Source organism: Eucalyptus grandis, chromosome 10 (genome assembly GCF_016545825.1).
Source record: "Eucalyptus grandis isolate ANBG69807.140 chromosome 10, ASM1654582v1, whole genome shotgun sequence".
Taxonomy (NCBI): Eukaryota; Viridiplantae; Streptophyta; class Magnoliopsida; order Myrtales; family Myrtaceae; genus Eucalyptus; species Eucalyptus grandis.
The window spans coordinates 18,142,540-18,166,786 of NC_052621.1; the positions used below are offsets into that span (position 1 = coordinate 18,142,540).

Sequence of the window (24,247 nt, forward strand, 5' to 3'; positions counted from 1 at the left end):
AGACATGATTGAGCCAAACTCTGATATAACTCCTATCATGAAGGTCCACAGTTATGCTAGTAAGGATAAAACACATAGAGCTATAGTACAAATTCGAGAAGTCCAGTCTGGACCCAATGCCTACCTAATTTGAACAGAAAGGCGACCATATCACATCTCAACCCAAGTCGAGGTCATACCTGTAATGACACACACATGATGCCCAGTAGAAATCGAGCAAGACAAAATGGAAAACAACCCCTGGTCCGGAGCCCCGTTGATGCACACCATCCGCCACCTGCAATGACTAATAACCAAGTCAAGCTTAGCAAAAATGCATCCGCAACACCCAGTACACAACATTCCAGTAAAGGGAATACCCAAATGCCACTTTTATCTAAGAATAATCGTGCGAGGAACATAGACAGAAGTAGCCCTTACTTGTTCGGCAATGCTAACCAAATGGAGACGCCACACTCTTCCCAGTCTATAATACAAATCACCCGCCTGAGCAGTGCAGTATAGATGTCGTCCCAGATAGTGAAACTCCCCCTTAAGATGCGGCACTAGCGACGAAACATATACCGACATTGCAGTTGCGGAACACAACATCGGATCTCCTGGTGGGAATGGGTCTAAACAACTACAGTCACCACCCTCTTTCCAAATCTATAGCGAAAAGCCCCCTATTGAGCTGCACAGTACAAATGACATCCCTTCTTATGGGAAGCGTCCCTTGAACAACACCACCATCAAAGAAACATTTATCGCCTCTGCTATGGAGTATCACAAACTCAGATCAACCAGATCTAGTCTTCCAACACGGCAAAGCAAAGACGACGAAGCATCCAAGATGGAAGGACTTGCAGATCGGCAAAGCAAGTTGGGAGCACGACCCACTAGCACAGCAACGACGCAGTTGAAGGAAGCAACCCAGATCTAGCATTCAGCCATGCCCCGAACAGAGTGATGATAGAAGCCTCCTCCGCTCCTCAACAGATGTGATCGAAGGAGGGAAGGACTTCCAGATCAGAAGAGCAGGTTGGGCGATCGACCCCCCAGCATAGCAACGACGCAGAGGAAGGACGGGACCCAGATTCGGCTTTCAGCCATGCCCCGAATAGCGTAATGACAGGAGCCTTCTCCACTCCTCAATAGATGCGATCAAGAGCTTGGGCTTCGGTAGCTTGTATCTGCAGAGATTCATTTGGCCGAATACGAGATGGGTTTGCAAAGGATATCGAGGTAAGTTCAGCAGAACAAGCGGAGGTCGTAGCCTTGGTTGAAACCCTAGATTTCATCTCTTCCACGCTCATCCCAAATTCCCCAGAAAAAGAAATAGTACTTCTGTTTGATTGTTGGATGTTAGTGGAAAGTGTTCTATATTTCACAAACTTAAGCTGGACAGTACAACCTCTCGTGGATCGGGCCAAGCACAAGCTGGAGAATATTTCGAGCCTGACACTCGCACACTATACTCAAAATACTAATAGAGTGGCTAATTGGGTAGCTAAAGCACAGCGTTTGCATTTTCTTCCTAGGAACTGGGTCTTTAACCCTCCCTCTACTCTTTTGGATTTACATTGTTGGAATTCGAGTCGGCAGAAGATGACTTACTTGATTCTGATGTGCAAACAACAAATGGCCCTGGAACGAACGTTGAATTGCGAATAAATCACGAACAACACTACCTCACGTTAGTCTGGATGCAATCACAAGGAAAACACCCGATTTCCATGGCATAAATGCCGATCGTTCTTGCAAAAGTGAAATGGAATTCCTTTTTCTTCTTTGATGGAAATGGAGAGAAAATTTAGTGCGAATGAATTGCCAACAAACCCAACGGTTGTGTTCGGGAGGCTTTTGTACGTCTCCCTTCATACCCCTCCATTTGTGTATTTCCATCGTAGCATATCAAGTCCAAATGGTGTAGTCCAATCGCACCCCATCATGGACGTACTAGCTAACTAACTAAAGTACAATATCTCCCACTCGGACATGATGGGCTTGATAGCTCTCTATCAAGAATATAAGGCATTCAACATTCATCAACTTTACAAAACAATTCATACTGGCAAATAAGCCGTGCGACCAGTGAGTACACCTGTACTTGGGAGCTCATATTATGCACCTGTTAAGGATGACATAATGGCTACAACCCTGAAAAGAAATAAACAATCGATGTCTTACGAAGGCCCCGGCACACATTTTGTTACATCACCCAAGTATACTTATCCCCTAAAGGCTATACTTGACTATTCTCAAAACACCATGTATTTACAATTACATCCTCAACCACATAGGACGATATAATTGGTCGACCAGTAAATACATGTGATAGATGTAAAACAACAATAGTCTTCCTTCGCACTCATGTCTCTCTCAATTTCCAATATGGTTCTATTCATTCTCTCAGCTACCCCATTTTGTTGTGGAGTACCAGAAATAGTCAATTGTCGTACAATTCCCTTTTCATCATAAAGAGCCTTGAATTGCTCCGATAAATACTCACGTCCATGATCGGTTCTCAATGCCTTTATTGTTTTGTTCAACTGATTCTCTACCATCGCTATATATCGTCTAAAGCAGTCTAATGCTTCTAACTTATGGGAGATTAGAAAGACATAACCGAAATGTGTGAAGTCATCTATGAAAGTGATGAAATATGAGACTCTATGCCTCGCCCTCACATTCAAAGGACCACAAATGTCAGAATGTATGAGATGCAATGGAAATTCAACTCTAGTCCCTTTACCGAATGGTTTTCTAGTTATTTTTCCCGCTAGACAATGTTCACATACGAATAGACTAACATTAGTGAGTGATCCTAAAAGGCCTTCTCTAGCTAATCTTTGCATTCTTTGCAATCCAATGTGATCTAATCTAGCATGCCAAGTACTTGCATTAATCTCAACATTGTTAGAAGACACAATTAAAGAAAAACAACAATCAACGTTAACATTGTACTGATCATAGTCAATGTCTAACACCATAAATCATTTGATACATGACCTGAACCATAATAAACTATTCCATACAAAATGTCAACACAATCACCATGGAAATTCAATACATAACCTAAGCTAAGAAGAACAATTACAGAGACCAAGTTTCGTCGAATATCTTGAGTATAAAGGACATCATGCAGGAATAGGTTTCGACCACCACATAAGATTAATTTACATGTGCCGATACCCTTCAACTCTTGAGTTATTCCCAATATATATCCATCTTCTTCCAGGCGGTATACGACGATACTCCACAAATGCTTCTCGGTCTCTAGCTACATGGTCTATTGCTCCTGAGTCTACAGTCCACATTGGATGAGATTCAGCAAGCATTACAGTACTAGAAACAAAAGCATTACTCAAAGTAATGGAGTAATAGGGTACCTTTTTTCGACTCAGTGCATTCATGAGCAAAGTGACCCATCTTGCCACAATTGTGGCATTCCATCTTAGCCTTGTCCTTCTTCCCACCACGCTTATTGCGTCGGAAGGTCTTAGCCCTCTTGGGTCCCTGATCAGTCATCTTCCCTTTATTGTTGAACTAAAGATTCCTCTTGCACTTGAAGCCCAAAACTTTGCGCGAACTCGATTCAACAAAATAAGCATGGGTAGAGGATCTCGCAGCCTCTAGGCACTCGTCCTCTAATTCTAAATGGCGTGCAATATCATCAAAAGTGACAATGTTCTCATTATACGTCATATTGATCTTCATATGCTCCCAATTATTAGGAAGATACCTTATAACAGCCTGAACTTGCTATTCATCAGTAAGGGAGTGACCTGCCGACTTCAGCTCATGGATCATGTTTGACATCTCCCGAAGATGCCGCCTCATCGTTACATTTGGGCGCTTTCGGAATGTGTCAAACTTGATGGTGAGTCTCCTCAGCTTAGTGGCAGATGTACCCCAAAACTTATCTTTTAAGGCAACCCACATAGCTTGAGCTTTGTCATAACTCCCAAACTCACACAGAGATCATCTTGCATACAGCTCAATAACGTGATGCGAGCAATGCTATTTTTCTTTTTCCAAGCTTGATAAGCTTCCAAATCTCTCCTGTGTTGAGCTGAAGTTCCAAGCTCAGGTTCATCCATGGTATGGTTGAGGGTTTCCAAAACCTCTTGCTCCTCAAGAATGTACTGAACCTTTCGATTCCAAATATCATAATTGTCACCGTTCAGTTTCTCACCTTTATTGAGGTCAGCCACAATGGTCTTGGATGTCGATGCCATAATCAATTGCTATAACACATTGACATAATAAACGCAGAATCAATACTAACACACTTTACAGAGTAACACACATATTTAATTTGTAGCAAAGACAAATTAAATTAATGATAATTCAACAAAAGACACAAAAGCAAAAGTTCACAATGTTCCCAATCAACTTCTATGTACAATTGTTCTATTATCATTAGTTAGTTTAATTTGCGCAAATTTAAGTTCTAGGTGAGAACTCCTTTCAATTCTACCAACCTACGAACTCCCACTAGGAAAAATAATTACATGACCTTATGTAATATCTACATTTTTCCTTAACACAAAAAACATTGCATGATAATAACTAGCATATAAACAACAATCATGCTTCAATTATAACTATAATTGCAATTCAACATGTAATGGATTTCCTAACATTGTTCTAATTTTCTAGCAACTAGAAAATTGTAAGTATATTAAAAATATATATATCATATCATTGAACCAAGCTCTACACAGCATATATAACAACATTTGCATACGAGCTAGCTATTGTATTTCCTAAACCACAAGAAAATACAAGCTACAAATGAGTAAACTATGCATTAAACCCCAGAAAATACGCGTACATAGGGTTTCCTACGCATTTTCATATATTTACAAAATTCAAAAATATAAAATAATTATACCACTGTGTAGAAGACACTCATACGAACAAAACGCCACCGACCACGCTCCAATCAAAGCTCGCACGTGCCCCCACGCGCCCCCTAAGTGTGCGGCGCGTGTGACGCACACGCCAGCAAGCCAAACGGCTCCTGGTCGGTCCGACCGATCTGACGGGGTGACCAGTCCGACCGGTTTGACCGCCGGACCGATTGACCGGTCAACGGTCGGGTCGGGTCGGGTCAACGGGTCGGGTCGGGTCGCCGGCCGGCCAACCGTCACCAGCGCTGACGTCATCCCGGCGGTTACTGACTATTGGGTGACGTCATCACGCGCCGGTTCACTGATTGGCGCGTATGGTGCACGCGCTGGCTTTGCCAGCGCTTCAAGCGCGTGGCGCCCACACGCAGCAGCTTCTAGCCACATGTGTGGGCGCATCCAGCGTCTCCTACCGATGCTCGACCCATCGCCGAACTCGTCTCAACGAGCTCTTTCACCCTCTATATTCAAAAAATTAATTTTGACCAAAAATTATTTCGAAAACGGCCAAAACCTCACCGATGCACGCGACCCCGAACCCGTTCTTTGCTCTGGGTTCAATTTCAAGTTTTTCATATGGCAATTCCGACTATCAAAAATCCAAACAGTGTAGAATACAATCTCTTGATCTCAATATCAAATGGTAAATGAGAAAACTCAATGAAAAACAAGGCAGAAATCACGACCTGGCTCTGATACCAATGTTGGAATTCGAGTCGGCGGAAGACGACTTACCTGATTCCGATGTGCAAACAGCAAATGGCCCCGGAGCAAACGTTGAATTGCGAATAAATCACGAACAACACTACCTCACGTTAGTCTGGATGCAATCATAAGGAAAACACCCGATTTCCACGGCGTAAATGCCGATCGTTCTTGCAAAAATGAAATGGAATTCCTTTTTCTTCTTTGATGGAAATGGAGAGAAAATTTAGTGCGAATGAATTGCCAACAAACCCAACGGTTGTGTTCGGGAGGCTTTTATACATCTCCCTTCGTACCCCTCCATTTGTGTCTTTCCATCGTAGCATATCAAGTCCAAATGGTGCGGTCCAATCGCACCCCATCATGGACGTACTAGCTAACTAGCTAAAGTACAACATACATTTTCCTACGTAAAAGAAATTTGTTCCGCCAGAATGTACGCAAATTCTATCAATGTTAGATTGATGGGTTTGGCATTCTAGGAAGATTGCTGACTTATGCTCCAAAAATCACGTATCGGTCAAGACAAATCCTTTATTCTAACTAAAATAAGTGGCTTTAGTATGCGGTCAAATGAATAGATCCGTGTTATGTTATTAATGTACTATTCAACTCTTAATCCGAATAAATGTACCCACTCGTGGGTAGATGCGTTGGTGTTTATTCTCCTCTGCTACGCTGCGGTCGAAAGTCCGAATCCCCACATTGCTATCGCGATTCAAGTGGGGGGCCCTGACAGTTGGATGTTGGGCCAGTCTCCCCCAAAGTTTACGTATAAATAGTGCGCAGCACGACGTCAGCTTGTGTCACCGGGCATGGGCAGGTGGTGTGACATCGACTAGCACAAGTGAAAGGAAGTCTTCGGCGATTCCTCGGTTACAAGAAAAAAAAAAAACAAAATCCGTATAAATTTCTTAAAATTCCTTTTCATTTATTTAAAAACCCTTTTAGAGTCATCCCAAATGGATTTGCTTGATACGCAAAAATGAGATCACCATTTCGTCCTATGCCAGGATAGAATCTATTTTTCAAGATCCATTTTACTAGATGGAAAGGATTGTCCACTGGATGAGGGATCTTCCCACTTCCACAAAAGCCCTTAGTCTCCATTTTTCAGTAGAGAACGCATATATGATATGATAAAGACGGGCAATTAACTTTTGGATACCGAAGGTGTTTTTGGTTTCATCTAAGGCTTGAGGAAGAACCATCTAGCTATAAATGAGAAAATTTCCTAGAAATCATGGTGGGGCAACTTATATATGAGACTGCAGGCTAAAAAAAGGGGACTAATGTGAAACATTGTTCTAAAGAATCTACGCAAAGTTGAGCCGTAATATAAATCGAGCTCCACAAGGAAAGGACGGATGAAACAAAATTTAGCAAGACAAGGCCTAATATGAGGAAACCATATAGTCGTCGCCTTTATAATATACTTACATTGAGAAGCAAATGAGATGGGGGAATGCGACATATAATACCAGCCATTTGTTATTGTCTAATATAATTTGATATTTTTCATTGCTAGACATAACTATACATGCTAATCACCGACTTGATGTGGTACAAATGCAAGGGAAAGTTGTTATACGTGACCAAGGGAAATGCAAGAAGGAGTGACTCAATTCCAAGTACTCATCACTTAATCTAAGTGTCAAAATTAGTATTAAAAAAATATTGTTTTGAAGAAATACAAGGTCATGCAAGAGTTCTTATAAAGACATGTAGCATTTATAATTTTAGTTAATAAATTTTGTGTGGTAAATATAGCAAGAGGAACATAATCCTCTTCTTCCAACATTCATTAGCTTAGTTAACCACTGCTATTAATAATTAACTAAAGTTTACATAATTTATAACACACATCAACTATTAAGACGATAATAGTTTAATTAATATTGTTCTACTATTAGCGCATACATAATTCAATTCACATGTAGAACTCCAGAAGACTTACGTCTATAGAAATTATTCGCCGTGTCCCACGAAATTTATGATATGACTAAAGTTTCCACATGTGTTTCCGAATACTGAGGCAAATAATACTGAGTTTCATAATCTAAGTATCATTATCATAATGCGGATTTTCAAATATTATAGTATTACAATTATGAAAACTTTAGATGTCACACCAAGTGATGACATGTCAATTTTACACAAATCAATTCAATGGTTAACATGTGTCACATTTAGGCCCACTTAACCCGTGCATCCTCTCTCTCAATTATGCAACACTATTGCTTCTTTTGGAAAAAAGAGTAGCCTAATCTCTTTTTTCTTTTTCAAATACTTTCTCTCTCACGAGGTTCCACCGGTCACATCTCGAGCTTAAACTTGTCGCCTCTGGTATGTCACCTCCATCTCTGCCTCCATTTTCACCCACTTCCTCTCTAACCTCTTGCGCCACCATCTACTATTTAACTCCTTCCCATGCCTTATATGTTGGGATGTGTGTTGGTTAAGAGGTCAAGGCCCTCCACTGTGTTGATGAACCACGTCTACGCTTCCACCTCATTCATTGCCTAGGCTGACCTTGGTCGACCTCGAATCAAGGTTGATTCCTTGATTCAAGGCTGAGTTGAACTCTGTATCACAATTTTAGGGCTTGCTCGAGCTTAGATAAAATATTGGAGGCTCAAATTCACCAGCCGAGCTTGATGATGGAGGACTAAGAAGGTGGTGAGACGGTGGTGGAAGGAGATTCACGTGATTAAGTTGAAAGCGATTCTGAGTTGATGGACGTCTGATGTGGTCCCTTGTGATTTGAGGGGAAGAAGAAAAAAAATGGAAAAAAGAAAAAGGAGAAGAAAAAAGTAAAAACATATAATTGGAGAGAGAGGATGCAAGGTTCTTGACATGTGGACCCAAATGTGACACATGTCAAATGCTGAATGGACTTATATCAAATTGACATTTAATTGCTTGCGCTCCCAAAGCTCATGGAGTAAAGGACATTCAAGTTTAACTGTTCCCGATTTTTTCTTAAACTTGCTTATGGCAAGGTTTGGCTATAAAAGATCGAGGGTGAAATAGGGTTTTTCTTCTTTCCTTTAGGACAAGAATTGTAACTTGTGAAATGCCTCCATACATATGAGTTGGCACATTTTCCTACGTAAAAGAAATTTGTTCCGCTGGAATGTATGCAAATTCGATCAATGTTAGATTGATGGATTTGGCATTCTAGGAAGATTGCTGACTTATGCTCCAAAAATCACGTATTGGTCAAGATAAATCCTTTATTCTAACTAAAATAAGTGGCTTTAGTATGCGGTCAAATGAATAGATCCGTGTTATATTATTAATGTACTATTCGACCCTTAATCCGAATAAATTTACCCACCCATGGGCAGATGCGTTGGTGTTTGTTCTCCCTTGCAACGCTGCGGTCGAGAGTTCGAATCCCCACATTGCTATCGCGATTCAAGTGGGGGGCCTTGACAGTTGGATGCTGGGCCAGTCTCCCCCAAGGTTTACGTATAAATAGTGCTTAGCACGACGTCGCCTTGTGTCACCGGCATGGGTGGGCGGTGTGACGCCGACCAGCGCAAGCGACTAGCGCAAGCGAAAGAAAGTCTCCGGCGGTTTGTCACTACACAAAAAAAACAAAAACAAAAACAAAAACAAAAAAACAAAATCCATATAAATTTCTTTAAATTCCCTTTCATTTATTGAAAAACCCTTTTAGAGTTATCCCAAATGGATGGTTTTGCTTGATAGGCAAAAATGGGAAAAAGTACCAAAATAGTCCTAAACCTTTTGTATTGGTACCGATTCAGTCATAAACTTTTTAATTGGAACAATTTAGTCCTAAACATTTTTACATTGATACCAATCCAGTCCATCCAGCTAATTTAAGCTGGAAATTGCTGACGTGCCCACCAGCCAGCCTCACGTGGACAAATTTAATAATTTTTTATATTTTTTTCAGATTTTTAAATTATTTTTTTTCCTTTTTTTCTCTTTTTTTCTTTTCTTCTTAACCCTTGGCCGGCCGACCATCGCCGGCCGAGGCCGGTTGGGGCAGGGGCCCCGCGCCCTTTGCTGGCCATGGGTGAGGGCTGTGTGGCCTCGCCGGCCACAAGCGAGGGCGGCCCGCCTAGATCCGAGGGGAGGGCCTCGCGCCCTGTTGGCGACAAAGCGAGGGCGCGGCAGCCCCGACTCGTGGTCGACGAGGGCGTCGGGCCCTCGCCCGCATCCAGCGAGGGCCGAAACACTCGCCCGTTGGCCGTGAGGGCCTCTACGCCCCTCGTTGGCGACAGCAAGGGCACGGCATCCCTCGCTCGTGGCCGACGAGGGCATTGGGCCCTCGCCTAGATCTGGGCAGGGGCCGACACCCTCGCTTGTGGCCAACGAGGCGTTGGGCCCGCCCATCCAGGCGAGGGCCATGGTGACCTTGCCTATGGCTGACGAGGGCCGCTGCGCCCTCACCGGCCATCGGGCAAGGGTTTCGGCCCTCGCTTGATCTGGGTGGGGCCGACGCCTCGCTTGTGGCCGGCGAGGGCACGGCGGCCTCACCAAGTGGCCAGCGAGGGGCCGGCGAGGGCGTGGGGCCCTCGCCTCGATCGGCCTTTGGCCAAGAATGGTCGGCCGGCGGCGAGGGTTAAGAAGAAAAGAAAAAAAAATAATTTAAAAAATCTGAAAAAATATATATAAAAAAATTTTAAATTTGTCCACGTGGCGCCACATAAGACTACCGGCGGCCATGTCAACAATTTCTAGCTTATTAGCCAGATGGACTGAATTGGTACCAATGTAAAAAGGTTTAGGACTAAATTGGTCCAATTAAAAAGTTTATGACTGAATCGGTACCGATACAAAAGGTTTAGGACTATTTTGATACTTTTCCCGGCAAAAATGAGATTCTCATTTCGTCCTTTGCCAGGATAGAATCTATTTTTCAAGATCCATTTTACTAGACGGAAAGGATTATCCAATGTATGAGGGATCTTCCCACTTCCGCAAAAGCCCTTCGTCTTCATTTTTCGGTAGAGAACGCATATATGATGCGATAAAGACGGGCAATCAGTTTTGTATACTGAAGGTGTTTTTGGTTTCATCTAAGGCTTGAGGAAGAACTATCTAGCTATAAATGAGAAAATTTCCTAGAAATCATGGTGGGGCAACTTATATATGAGACTGCAGGCAGAAAAAGGGGACTAATGCGAAACATTGTTCTAAAGAATCTACGCAAAGTTGAGAAGTAATATAAATCGAGCTCCACAAGGAAAAGACGGATGAAACAAAATTTAGCAAGACAAGGCCTAATATGAGGAAACCATATAGTCGTTGCCTTTAGGATATACTTACATTGAGAAGCAAATGAGATGGGGGAATGCGACATATAATACCAGCCATTTGTTATTGTCAATGATAACAAGTTGAAGAACAGAAAGAAAAGTAAAGGGTTTGCTGAAGAATCTCAACTTGACATCTAGGCATTCACAAAAAAAGTTAGAATCAACGCCTAATATGAAAACAAGAAACTGCAAGCATGAAAAAGCAAAGAGAAGCCATTGAAGATTGTTGGCATCCAAAATCAACCCGAACATCACTTGCTGGTCACAAGGGTAAAAAGTATGGAAAGTTAGGCGAAATCACACTTAATTACCAAGGGGATATTACAACATGATCGATGAGCCCGTAAAAAGAAATTCAACTATCGATGGCAAAGACAGAAACCACTATGAATTCAAAAATTAATGTTTGACAGCAATTACTTGGTGGTTCAAATATCCTTGGAGTTCAAGAAATGAGGCAAAAGAAGTTCAAATATCCTTGGAGTCCCAAGAAATGAGGAGCGGTTGATATCCGAAGACCCAGTTACAAGACCCTTTATCGATAAAAAAAAAAAAGGGTGGGGGGGTGGAACCAAGACACGATCGAGTTAGTTACACAGAAAATGAGACAGATTAACCATGACGAGAATGGAACGAGGACATGACAGAGCATGTGACATAGAGCGGTTACTGGAAAGTATCTTTATAAATACCGTAGGTTAGTCAACAAAGACTCTCCTGAAAACAAGAAGAAAAAGCTATTTCTTTACGTTATTTTCAACATGTTCTAGCCTCCTTAGTTGTAGTTACTAGGTTTCCGTCGTCAATTAAATTCCAATGTTCCTCATATCTTGGTCCAGTGTTGTCGATTAAATTCCGGCATTGTGCATTTTATCTTAGCACATAGCCATTGATTAGATTCAATTTCGGCATAACTTGGGTTCCGTCAGTCGATTAACAAGACTCTAGTTTGGATTGTACAGTGGTGTTTCAGGTTGAAGTTCAACATTTGTACTACATTTGGTATCCTTTGTCGAGAATTAGCACGGAACCCTCATCCCTTACAAATAAAGCCGAAGAACTCTCCATAAAAGATATTTCGTTGCGAGTGCAAAACCGGCGAAACATCTTTTTTACATGCTTGGTAGAATCTTTGTGCTATTTTGAGAGGGTACTATGCCATGAACTAGAAGTCGGCCCAACTTCAATAACCTAACTGACGAATCACTCACCTTAATGGCTGAAGATCTAGGACTTGTTGGGTTGTCATCAACCTAGCCGCCTCGAGCCATTCTCAAGAGGAAGACATTGATGTCCCAAGACACTGCTCAAAGGAGCTAAGAAGGCTAACGGAGTTTACCCCTATGATGTTATCGTATATAAGGAGAACGTTTGAAGAAACTCAGAACAAGTTTGTAGATTATGCCGTCAAATGCATGATGGATGTGGTCAGGCCATCAATCATTAATACCTATCAGAAGTATGCTCAAGGGCAGCACGAAGTGGTAAAGACAATTCTGCCCCAAACTAAGGCAGGGACCACAACTTCCAAGTGCGTTCCTCCTTCGACTGGTACTTAGATAACTTTTGGTACTATAGGATAAGGCATGCCTACTATAGATCCCTTTAGGATTTTGTAAAGAGGAGAAAATGTCGCAACAGCCCATACCTGTGCACTTACTACTTCAAAAATGTTGCCCGGTATAACCCAACCAGCTCCTATCAACAATAGTAATGGGATTATTAACCAGACTTCCCACCAGAATACGCTATTCCTGGCCAATGAGAATGCTCAAGTTCATGGCGTTATTCATCAGCATAATCCTACACCGATGCTTGTTACTGCTGTTGATAACCAAGAAATGTTGTTAGTTCAACCAAGGGGGCAGAAGCAGCTTCCACAACCAGCCCTTCTTCATACTGCGTACAATAGACGTTGCATCAAGTAAATCGCCCACCAAATCTGCAAAATAATATGAAGCCCGTGCAATTCCAGGTTCTATAGGAACCTCCACAACCTCAAATCTAGTAGATGCCTAAATTTCAACAACAACCACCTAGGCTATGCCTCAATATAAATCAGATGTGGTAGCCTAATTACGGTATTTAACAAGGTTACCCTTGCGCACACTGGGTCAAAATCAAATACGTGTTGATTCGACGATAAGGCAGTATGCCATTGATGTGCGACTCATTAGGAACGCTACAGGAAACCATACCTAGATTGAATGGATACAGTCCCATATCCGAAGGGGTTTTAAGATGTAGGAGTTTACGCTATTTAACGGAGATAATGACTGGTCTACATTCAAGCATATTAATCGATTTAATACGTTATGTGGTGATGTCGCGCGTGGGGATAATTGGAAATTGCGATTATTCCCTCTTTCACTATCGAAAACTGTTTTGATATGGTATACATTTTTACCAGCAAGTTCAATATTCTCTTGGGAACTGATGGAAAGGCTTTTTAATACGTAGTTCCAAAGGGCCATCTCTGATTTATTGACCATGAAGCAAATGGGGAATGAATTAATTGATCAGTTCATATCAAGGTTCAAGAGAGTTAGGAATTTAGTTCCTTTGCCAGAAAGACCTTTGCCGACCTGGCCTTCAATGGTTTGACATTAAAGATAAGAGAAAGAATGGTAGAATAGCCTTGCTTAGATTTATTCCAGTTACTCACCATAGCAACCAAATATGAAAGTTTACTGAAGGAAAAGGATAAAAGGCATGCACGAAGGGGTGATTTTAATTTCGTCGGAACCTCTGAATTTGATGAGGAAGTAGAACCAGTAGAGCTAGTAGAGGTGGCTGTTGCCAAGATGGTAATAGATAAGCCATATACTTGTCAGGCATTAAAACCCCCAAGAATCAAAGAGAAATCGGCCATTATGGCCAAAGCCAAAGAGTCTACATATTATTCCTTTGATGTTAATAAAACTGAGGAAATCTTTGATATGCTGCTGGCGAACGGACAAATAAGATTGACTGAAGGTCAACTATACCAAACAAAGATGAATTGACAGGCAAGTATTGCAAATGACATCATTCATTGAGTCATAATACTACCGATTGCATAGTCTTGAAGAAGAATAATCAAAAGCAACCTGTCTGTGGAAAATCAAATTTGCTAATGACAAAGGTAAGGCCCTAATGGAAATTGACATTGATCCATTTCCAGTTATGACAAGAATAGTGTCATTAACACGCAAAAATGGGCGACGGCAAACATCAAACTTGTGTGCACAATGCACATAGGAGCTTGAAGGGCTGCATTGACGTTATCCTAAAAGGTTAGATGATCCAAAGATGACTACAGTTGAAGGAATTTATGATGCCGATCAGCCATAAGCCGGCCAATAGACTCATTTTGGAAATAGAAAGGTTTATTTAGAATGGTAGCATGACTATTTAAAAGTCTAAAGTCGTTCAGGCAAAGATATGAAGATGGGGATCCTATTGTAGACACGTTGAGAGAGCCCAGTGATACGTTTGATTATTTTGTTAGATATGGACCACTACCTTTGTACTCTCGTGATTGTGTTCCTACTGGATGGGGGAGGAATTTGATGACCCTAATCCTGAAGGTTTTAGTTCACCCATCTTGCCATATTGACAGCAAACCATAAAGGCACCTTATGACCCATCAGAGGGCTAATGGTATGAAGAGTTTAGTGGGTAATATAACACGAACTCAAAAGAGAATGATGCAAAGAAAGAGGAGAATGCACCAGTTATAAGAACAAGTTAACTAGATTCGTATCACATAAGTCAAACCAGCATTGGTTGCAATAAATGGCTCAAAGCCATATAGAACTAAAAACCTGGTATGGAGGAGGAAGACAGAAAAACGGTCCTTAACACTTGACGGAAAAAGGGTTCAACTCACTTGGGAACACGAGTAGAGGCCAAAGACATTGTCAAGGTCGGTGTTTCCTTTGAGTTCATGCATGGCCCAAGTTATACTACCTCAAGATTTTCGAGGCAATCTTACTAGGTCCTAGGAAGTTGAAGAAGTGTTGACTAGTGAAAAACAGGGAGCTGAATTTCATTTTGATAATAAAGAGGTTATTGAGTTTGAGAAGTTACCTGCGAGTAGCTCCAATCACCTAAGAACTTTGAATATTGTTGCTAATATCAATGGTCGCCCATTATCTAGGGTATTGATTGATGGTGAGTCCACTTTGAATCTTATCCGATATATGTTTTTTAAAAGGCCAGTCAGAAGAGACGAAGAAATAATTCTGTTGAATATTTAGTTATCAGACTTTACTGGAGAGGTTACCGATGTCAAAGGAATATTTGTGGCAGATTTGGCCATTGGATCCAAAACTTCGAAAACGTCCTTATCTATAATTGATTCTGATGGGTCATATAACTTGTTGCTAGGGTGAGATTGGATTCATGGGAATCAATGCGTCCATCAACATTGCACTAGATGGTAGCATTTTGGAATGGCGGCAAGGTGGAATATGTAAAAGAGGGATAAGTACACCAGAATTGCCAAAAATTGTGCATGGTGTTTACTTTAGTGCCAAAAGATTTCATCAGCTCACTTAAATACCAAATCGGAGAAAAATGATAACTTAAATGCTTTCGATGAGATATCCCCGCCACATTGATTACCTAGCAGCTTATAATTAAAATTTTAATATAATTTGACAAATTTTTAAAAAATCCAGTCCATGTGGACAAGCAAAACGACCTTTGCACAATGATCATTTAAATGAGATTAACACTAAAATGATCACTTTTTAACAACGACCAACATTAAAGTAATCATTTTTATATAACAACCGACACTTAAGTAATAATTTTTAATAATAATCACTTAAATGATCCATATTTACAATCTTTGGTACTCAAATGATCACTCAACTTGTCAACATGGCGTTTCTGAGAAAAAATGTCATTTTTCCTTTTTTTTTGCATTGGTCCTTCATTTGCATTTTATGTCCTTTTCATCTTCATCAAAATCCCAAAAAGTAGAGAATTGACTTTTGAGTTGGCTTTTTGATCAACCTTTTGACTAAAAAGTCAACCCCAAGTCAAAATTTAACTTTTTGCACAAAAAGGCCAAAGATAGTCTCAATTTCACTTTTACATTGAAAAATAATAATCAAAGTTTGACCTATTAATTGACATTTAAGTGATTAATTAGTAAAATATTAACTTTGGTTAACACTTTGACAAAAAAATCTCAAAAATTTCAAAACCCTCAAATCATCTTATTTTTACTTTTATTTGACTTTGGCATAAAATATTTCACAAAAATGAATTAAAAACCTAATTTTCCAATTTTTTGGATTATGTTCGAAATCGGACAAAAATAAAATAACTTTGTTTCTAGTCATTTTTTTAGTATAACTTTATTCGCAACATTTGATCAAGAGGTCATTCTAAATCCAATCGTCAAACCAATTTGGAATTTCAGTTGGTATAAAAATTTCCAATTTTAGCCCTAATCAGTTGTCTTGATCAATTCTTCATTGTTTGGGCAATTATGCCCTTAACTATCTTAATTTTTTAGTGGCAATTCAAATCCGGCACCAATTTTGGCAAATTTAGATGGGAACATCTCAATTTGGCATATGCGCTTGAAGGTTATGAAATCAAGCTAGTGTGGTTTGATTGAGTCGATTCGACTAGTTCAAATCAAGTCGATTCTAGACTAGGGTCCAATTGAAGTTCAATTGCAAATAGGGGTCTAACTTGTGGCATCATTTTATTAGGAATTTAATGAATTTGAGGATTTTGCGCACAATTAATCAGCATGGGATAATCTAATTGCGTTTAATTTTAATTTCACTTTAATTAAAAAAATCAGAAAATTAGAACAAAATTAGGATTACGATTGAGGTGGTTTAAGTTGGTCAAACTCGGGTCAAACCGGTTCGAACAGTTCAACTTGGTTTTGACTAGCATTGACCCGTGGCCATTTTCCGACCATTTTCCAGTGACTGGTGACAATTTCAGACTAGTCATGCCTTGGCTGATGGCCAACTCTCTACCATGCATCAAAATTATGAAAATGCCCTAAAGTGAAAAATTACCAAAATGCCCTTGTCTAGTCATCCAATCTTGGCCATCCATTAGACTCATCACTTGAGATAGTTATTTTTTGGTCAAGGTTGATGGACGAATTTTGAAGATAAACCGCAAGGCTAAAGAGTCAAGAATTCAAGTCTCCGTTCAGGTTATAATTGCTAATTCTTTAGTTGCATTTCTTAATTTTTAGGAGTCTTTACTTTACTATTATGTAAGTTTCAAGAGTCAAAGTTCTAAATTCCTAGTTCTCGAATTACTTTCCAGTTCCCATGCTTTAATGTTTCGATAATTCCCATGTCATTATCTCTCTTATATATATATAGAGGAAAGCTCTCAATTGTAATGTGAAAAGTTGTTTGAATGATAATCTTTCTTTGTAAGTTGAATTATTTATCTGATTCTTTATCTAACGTTGTTGGTAGTGAATCAAATAATTCTTTATCCTTAGCTGGTGGAGCAATCCTTTATGCCTCGGTGAGGAGCTGCCATCTATCTCAGTTCTTTATCCCTTGCTGGTGGTTTCTGCCTTTATTCATTAATAGTGAACCTCCCTATCCCTCAACATTTATATTACATTAATTCGTCCATCTCCATACACCTTTCATGCACACAACCCATAAACCCCATTTCTAGAATCACTCGCCCACGTATGCATCAAATATGAATAACATGATATTTTTAAAAATTTCATCAATTTGAGAGAAAATTTGTCAGAGAATATCTTGCAATAGTCCAGCAACCCATTTGTGTCATGTACAGTATCATCGTTGCAATTTGGAACTTTACTTTCTTTCTACCAGTTAGGCAGTTACTCATATATATGAGACTATGAAGCCTCGAAAAATTCTGTGACGTCCATTATATTCATAACAACGTTTGTTTTTCATGTGGCATGATTTATTTTTCTGGAGGTGCTCTTGTTTCACTAGTTTCATCGGTTCTTTGAAAAACTTTCCGAACTTCGTACTTTCTTAATTCGCTAATTTAATGGAATTACGCAGAGCACAGAACTCTCAGATCCAGATCTGAAAGGATGATTACCGTGAGGTGATTGCAGTTTCCACAAGAGATAAGCGACGGGAGATGGATCCCGTCTCGTCGACCGGACCGCAACGCGGTGATTGCCATCTTTCACACCACACGAACACGCACACGCAGACGCACACGCAGACACACACGTCCGTGCACGCAAGCTGCTCTCAGCGTGTTTGGCACCATATTGGTCACAACGGCGCCAAGTAAAGCCGATAAAGTTTAATGTAGCACGTTTACTCCGATTGTCCAGCTACTGTTTCGACGTGCACCTTACCAGTCTGGCAGAGCTTTGTAACCGGAAGACTTACAGTGAATACTTTTTAAAAGAAATTACTGTGATTGATTTCATGGGTTTGGCCCACATATAAAACGAGTTGAGTCATTACAAATAGTACCAAAGCAAGGCTCCCTCTTATAGATGTGTGGTTCATGAATGGAATAGGCCCATACTTGATCTGATAAAGGCATGGAGCAATGACGGGAGTGAGGGGTTTCGAACAAGGTGCTACTCTCAACAGGCTTCTAGAATGGTGGAGGGACCATGCATGGACTAGACCACACATCGGATTAAGGGAGTGTCACTAGGCAATAGAGGCCAACACTGACGTTCTCACATACTATAACGGTTCTTTATGTGAGGGAGTTTGTGAAATCCTAAATCCCATATTAGTTGGGAAAAAGGCCATATGGAGTTATTTATAATTCAACATCGACCCTCAAATGGCCACTACTTTATGTGGTTATTCAAAGTACTCCTTTTAGAGGACTTGGTCCACATGGAATGGATTGAGTTGTTATAGTCATTTGGATTACGTATGACAACACCCTTTTTAATACACGTAATTATAACCTATTTAAAGTTTGAACTTTTGATAATTCAATCTTAATTATCATTCTTTATATTTTCATATTCAAATCTAAACTTAAAAATGAGCAATACAAAATATGGGATAGTTATTTAATTAGCCTAAACATATTATATAAATGTCAGTTCAGTTATAAACTTTTTAATTATGTAAATGCAGTACTAAAATTTTATGTGAAATTTTAATGTAGTCATTCTAGGCAATTTTCTGGCCAATTGCCCGTGAAAATTGCTACCATGATGTCCAATCATTGCTGGTTCTCCTAAGTGGCTTGCTAACGTGGACAACTTGTGGATTGCCATGTTAGCGATTTTCAATGGCCTGGAAGGACTACATTAGAATTCCACATAAATGTTAGGACTATATTAGAAAAATTGAAAATTTAGAATCGAATTGGCATCCATATAATAAGTTTAGCACTGAAATAGTAATTTTTCTCACGGAATATATTATTATGACAAAATATGCCATTTCTTTTGGCAAGATAATGCAGAATTATTTCTTAGCAATAGTTGTAAGCCTCTTTAACTGAAACGGCCGTTGCTAGTAAACCTAATGCATATGCCACTCAGAAAAGTTCAAAGCAACTTCTAAAGGGGTTTGGCAAAATTAGTTCCAAATTTATTCTTTCTTCCAGAATCGGAATGAAGCTGAGGAACTTCACTCTTAGTTTTTCCATACCTTTTCCCACATTCTAGATGACTTTTGTTTGCATTAATCAAAGATCTCGACCGTCCCTTTACCAAGAACCTAGGGCAACGTGTGAAAACAATGAAGTAAAAGCTTCATTGACCAAAAAGAAGAAATATGCCATTTGGCTATCCATTTGTTCTCGAGGGCTTCCCACGTCACGGGTCGCGTATGGTTGATGCTTGGTCAAAAAGGTGGAGAAGAAAGGAGAAGGAGAATATTAATATGTGATGGGAATAAAGATGACAAACGTAATTGGCTTATCTATTGGGTTTGAAAAGACCTCCTGGTTTTGAAGAGACTAAAAAAATGGGATGACAAAGAATCTTTAGCTTTTACCATCTAGGCGGTTCATCTGATCCTACAATTGGATTTTTTAAACGTGTTTTTCTTTTTTTTCTTTTTTTTTCTTTTGCGGTATCTCGATGACTCGATTTAGCATGGTTCCACGTCCAAGATTATGCGTTTGTAACAGACATAGAATATGGTATAAAATCTTGTTGCGATAATTCGATGGCAAAGTGATGAGGTGCCCATAGGAGATGTTAAGTGAGAAAAAGTCTCACATTGTAGATGTGGTGTGGTATGAATCGGTTGATGTATCCTAGCCGGAGCTTAACTTATTGGTTGAATGAATGTGGATCCTCAAGGATTTGAGAGTGATCTCCTTGTTGAGTTGACGTAGCAAAAGCCCAATATCTTTATTTATGGAGATCATAAAAAGAGAGCTCAAGTTCAATCCTATCAACAAATCTAGTTGGACATATGCGTAACTTAATGAATCTCCTCCTCATGTGTGAGCCTTCTTTGTTATACCCACTCCCCTTTAATTTAGGTATCTCTTCTGCATTGACATTTTCTCAACTTGAATTTCCACGTTGGCTTGATCAAGCTTGACAATTATCGGAGACAGGAACAAAATTCACCTTTACGATTACACCCCAATCGCCATAGTTAGCCCAACCAAGTTTGGTTGTAGACTCAAAGAACGATGCGCCACCTCGGTTAAAGAGTCACATTTGAATTTTTATTTTTATTTTTTTGAGATCTTCAACAAACACATATTTACATTGGGGGCACACTAATCTATTTTAAGTTTTGAGACCATTTATTGGCCCGACGCATCATAAGTCTAATACTTTCATCTAGGGTGATCACAAAGGAGAGAGTCTAGATTCGAGCTTGTCAACATATCTCGATGGAACCATTTTCATTTATAAGATTAAGCCAATGAGTAACGATCCAAGTAAAATATATTAACTACTTTGCATCACCATACATCCTTGATGTGAAACTTCTTTTGCCTAACACCCTCATATGTACACTTTAACACTCCTAGGATGAAAGTATTGGACTTCTGCAATGTTGGCCCAACATTAAGTTGATTTGTCTCAGAAAAAATCACGTTAATCCCATGTAATTTTAGTTGTATCAACCTATAAAATATGTTGAGTACATATAATTTGAGCTGATTCACATTCATAAAGTAATTTCTTATGGTTAGGCCAAATGAACAGTGGATGGCATGCCTTCTAGCTGGACTAGATAAGAAAATGCGACTCCCACGTTCGTCTACTTTCTTCCTTAGAATGTGGTGGTTGGTGCCACAACACCCATGTCTCAGCCCAACAGAACTGGACAAACATTGATGCCGCCTCAAAGAATAAAATGTGAGGAAAGTGTCATAGAATATATGTCAGAATCAATGGAGAACTGTCTCACATTGTCGCATTGTGATAATTACATTCCTTACAAAGCTCCCCAAGAAGGTGGACTATCAAGAAAATATTCTGTGGATCTTGTTTTTGGGAATGCCTTCCTTACCCTTCCCATTAAACTCAGGATTTGGAGCTTCAATTCACCAGGTCACTAGTTCAGAATTGAAATAGATTGAGAGACTTGAGAAGATGGACATGAGGTCTAGATTCTTGTGGCAAGTACGAAGAACAAAATCTTGACGATTCAGTCCCACATTATGGACCTCTCTTTCAATGGATCTGTTCTTTTTCTAAACCTAAAGAGTGATACCGATAAAAAGTCTCGGAACAAACTGTGTTCTTCATCTCGATCATGACCTCTACGTTTTGGTGGGGAATCATATTCATGCAGCCGTGACATGCGACGTCTAAATTCTTTATTATCGTCAGCGAGATGATTTTTGGAGCATCTTGGGGATCAGATGCTGCGTACCCGGTCAATTTTGATCACCGTAGAAGAGCATTAAAAGTCTCAAACAATTTTTGAGTTCAGACAAATATTTTATCAATGGTATATAACTCACCGCAGCATCTAAATGTTCTACATGGAAGAAGCATCTGGGAAAATCTGAAAACTTTTGTGTCTGACCCTTAAAAGCAAAGGTTTAGGGAGAAGATAAAAAAGGAGGAGGATAGTTTCAAGAATATAAGAGTCCACCCTTCGTTTTGGGGTTGAATGTTGAGATTGTGGAATATATATATTTCCTGACTCAAGTTCCACCCATAACAGTGTAAGTCAACCGTGTCTTAAACATGAGGACATGGCATGAATTGGAGCAACTTCCCATCTCTGGCTGGGAATAGGCACAGTAAAATCTAGGCAAACAGTTATGAACGAGCTTTCTTTGCAATTTACAGAATCCTCTCACATATTTCTGAAAAATGAGAACTTTTCCATATGAAACTTATCAAGCAACTCAAGATGGCATTGTCCAGAGTCCTGGCACAAGAAACAGAACCCTCTGCTAATGATCTCCCAACAATGTAATCACATGCTAAAGTTTTAAATGCCATGAAGAACGAGGCAGTTTAGTTATACTAGATGATCAAGATGCGATCTCCTTGCTATATCGGCTAGCAATTGAAAAAATGGAATAAGTGTTTATGACATCACTCCTTCACGAAAACAAGACAAACTGTTACTGCAAAGAATGTGATCCATTTAATAAAGAAAAAAGGGAATCAATTTGATGACATAGGGGGAGGTTCTACTCCACCCACTTGCCTCAAACAGAGATTGGAAACTTTTTTTACCCGCATTGAAAGATCTCTCTAGGGTCTTTGCCCAAATTCTTTTCCTATATAAAGAACCCTACATTGGCAAATTTTCCATCCAAAACCAATAAGTCCGTCTTCTCACTAATTAGAAGAAAAAGAATGGCTTCTCTATCTTTTGATGCCAGGCTCAACCACCAACTGAGCAAAAGCCATCAGCAACAACAATCATTGGTCCTCGAAGAGATTGAAGGCCTAATTAGGGTTTACAAGGATGGGCGAGTCGAGAGGTTCCCCATCATCCCTAGTGTCTCCTGCACAATTTCCTCAGGAGTCGACACGCATGCCAGAGACGTCACAATCGACAAGTTCACCAACTTGTGGGCGCGTGTCTATGTTCCAAACCGGCCCGGCAAGTACCCCTTGCTTGTCTACTTCCATGGAGGGGGATTCTGCGTTGGATCAGCTGCGTGGAGCTGCTACCATGAGTTCCTAGCCAATCTGGCGTCCACCGCAAGTTGCGTGATCGTGTCAGTCAATTACCGCCTTGCACCTGAGAACCGTCTCCCAGCTGCTTACGAGGACGGAGTCAATGCGATCATGTGGGTTAAAAGGCAAGTTGCCAATGGATCCGACGAGCACAAATGGTGGGTGAGCCAGTGCAATCTGTCCAACTTTTTCCTAGTTGGCGACAGCGCCGGCGCTAATATAGCCTTTAACGTCGCTGTTCAACTAGGAAACGTCAGTGCTTCTGTGTCCAATGCCATCAAACCATTGCATCTGAAGGGTGTTATTTTAATCCAACCTTTCTTTGGAGGAGAGATCCGGACCGGGTCTGAAAAGATGGCCTCTCAGCCGCCCAATTCGGCGCTGACTCTATCTGCTTCTGACACCTATTGGAGGCTGTCACTTCCTTCAGGGGCAAATAGGGACCATCCCTGGTGCAATCCTTTGTCGAATAGGATCAATTCGAGCATCCCATCGGCGATGGTGTGCATATCGGAGCTCGACATCTTGAAGGACCGGAACTCGCAGCTATGTAATGCCTTGGCCAACATGGGTAAGGCAGTGGAAATGGTCATGTACAGAGGGGTGGGACATGCATTCCAAGTCCTGCACAAGTCCCAGATGGCTCGCTCAAGAACTCAGGAGATGATCTCAGATATCAAAGCTTTCATCAATCAATGATCGCTAACAAAATGAGAGAAGCTGGGTGCATTTTCTTTTGTCAATTAGAAAATGGTACATGTTTTATTTGTGTCGGAGGTCAGGACCTAGGAGGCATGGTGGTGATTGTTGGTCATTTTCAGTCAGCCAGTTTTCTTTATTGGTCACATTTGTACATTATCTCTATAGATGCATTATTGCGTAAAGTCGATGAATTTGTCATCTTCTCATAAAAAAAAGGTCAATCAGTTTGTCATCATTTCATTACTTTCTCTACTTTGCGGCTTCTTTGCATCAGCATGGGTACAGTCTAGCATCGATCACAAATGATAAGTGTTCTCAGATGCGTATGTAACTTTTGTATATTATGTGCACTTGCTTTACCACAAGCATAAAGGATTTCCTAATGACATTACGGTATTTGAAACTTCTACTCAACAAGATCTTCATTCTTCTCTTTTAAGGGTAATTGCAGAATTAGTTTTGAACATATTGTATGAAAACTAATCCAGTTCTCAATTTTTCAATTGAACCTGGAAAAAAATCAATCAAGTCCTCTCAATAAAATCTTGCCTAATTTATTTGACATG

At 40.2% G+C, this 24,247-nt stretch overlaps 1 protein-coding gene across 1 annotated transcript; it reads left to right on the forward strand.

The window, feature by feature from the left end:
- Positions 1-22,626: 22,626 nt before the first annotated feature.
- Positions 22,627-24,046, forward strand: LOC104422098 (probable carboxylesterase 17). Its single transcript, XM_010034327.3, has one exon. It carries the CDS (start codon positions 22,653-22,655, stop codon positions 23,676-23,678), a length of 1,026 nt encoding a protein of 341 aa, XP_010032629.2. The 5' UTR covers positions 22,627-22,652; the 3' UTR covers positions 23,679-24,046.
- The last annotated feature ends 201 nt before the right edge of the window (positions 24,047-24,247 follow it).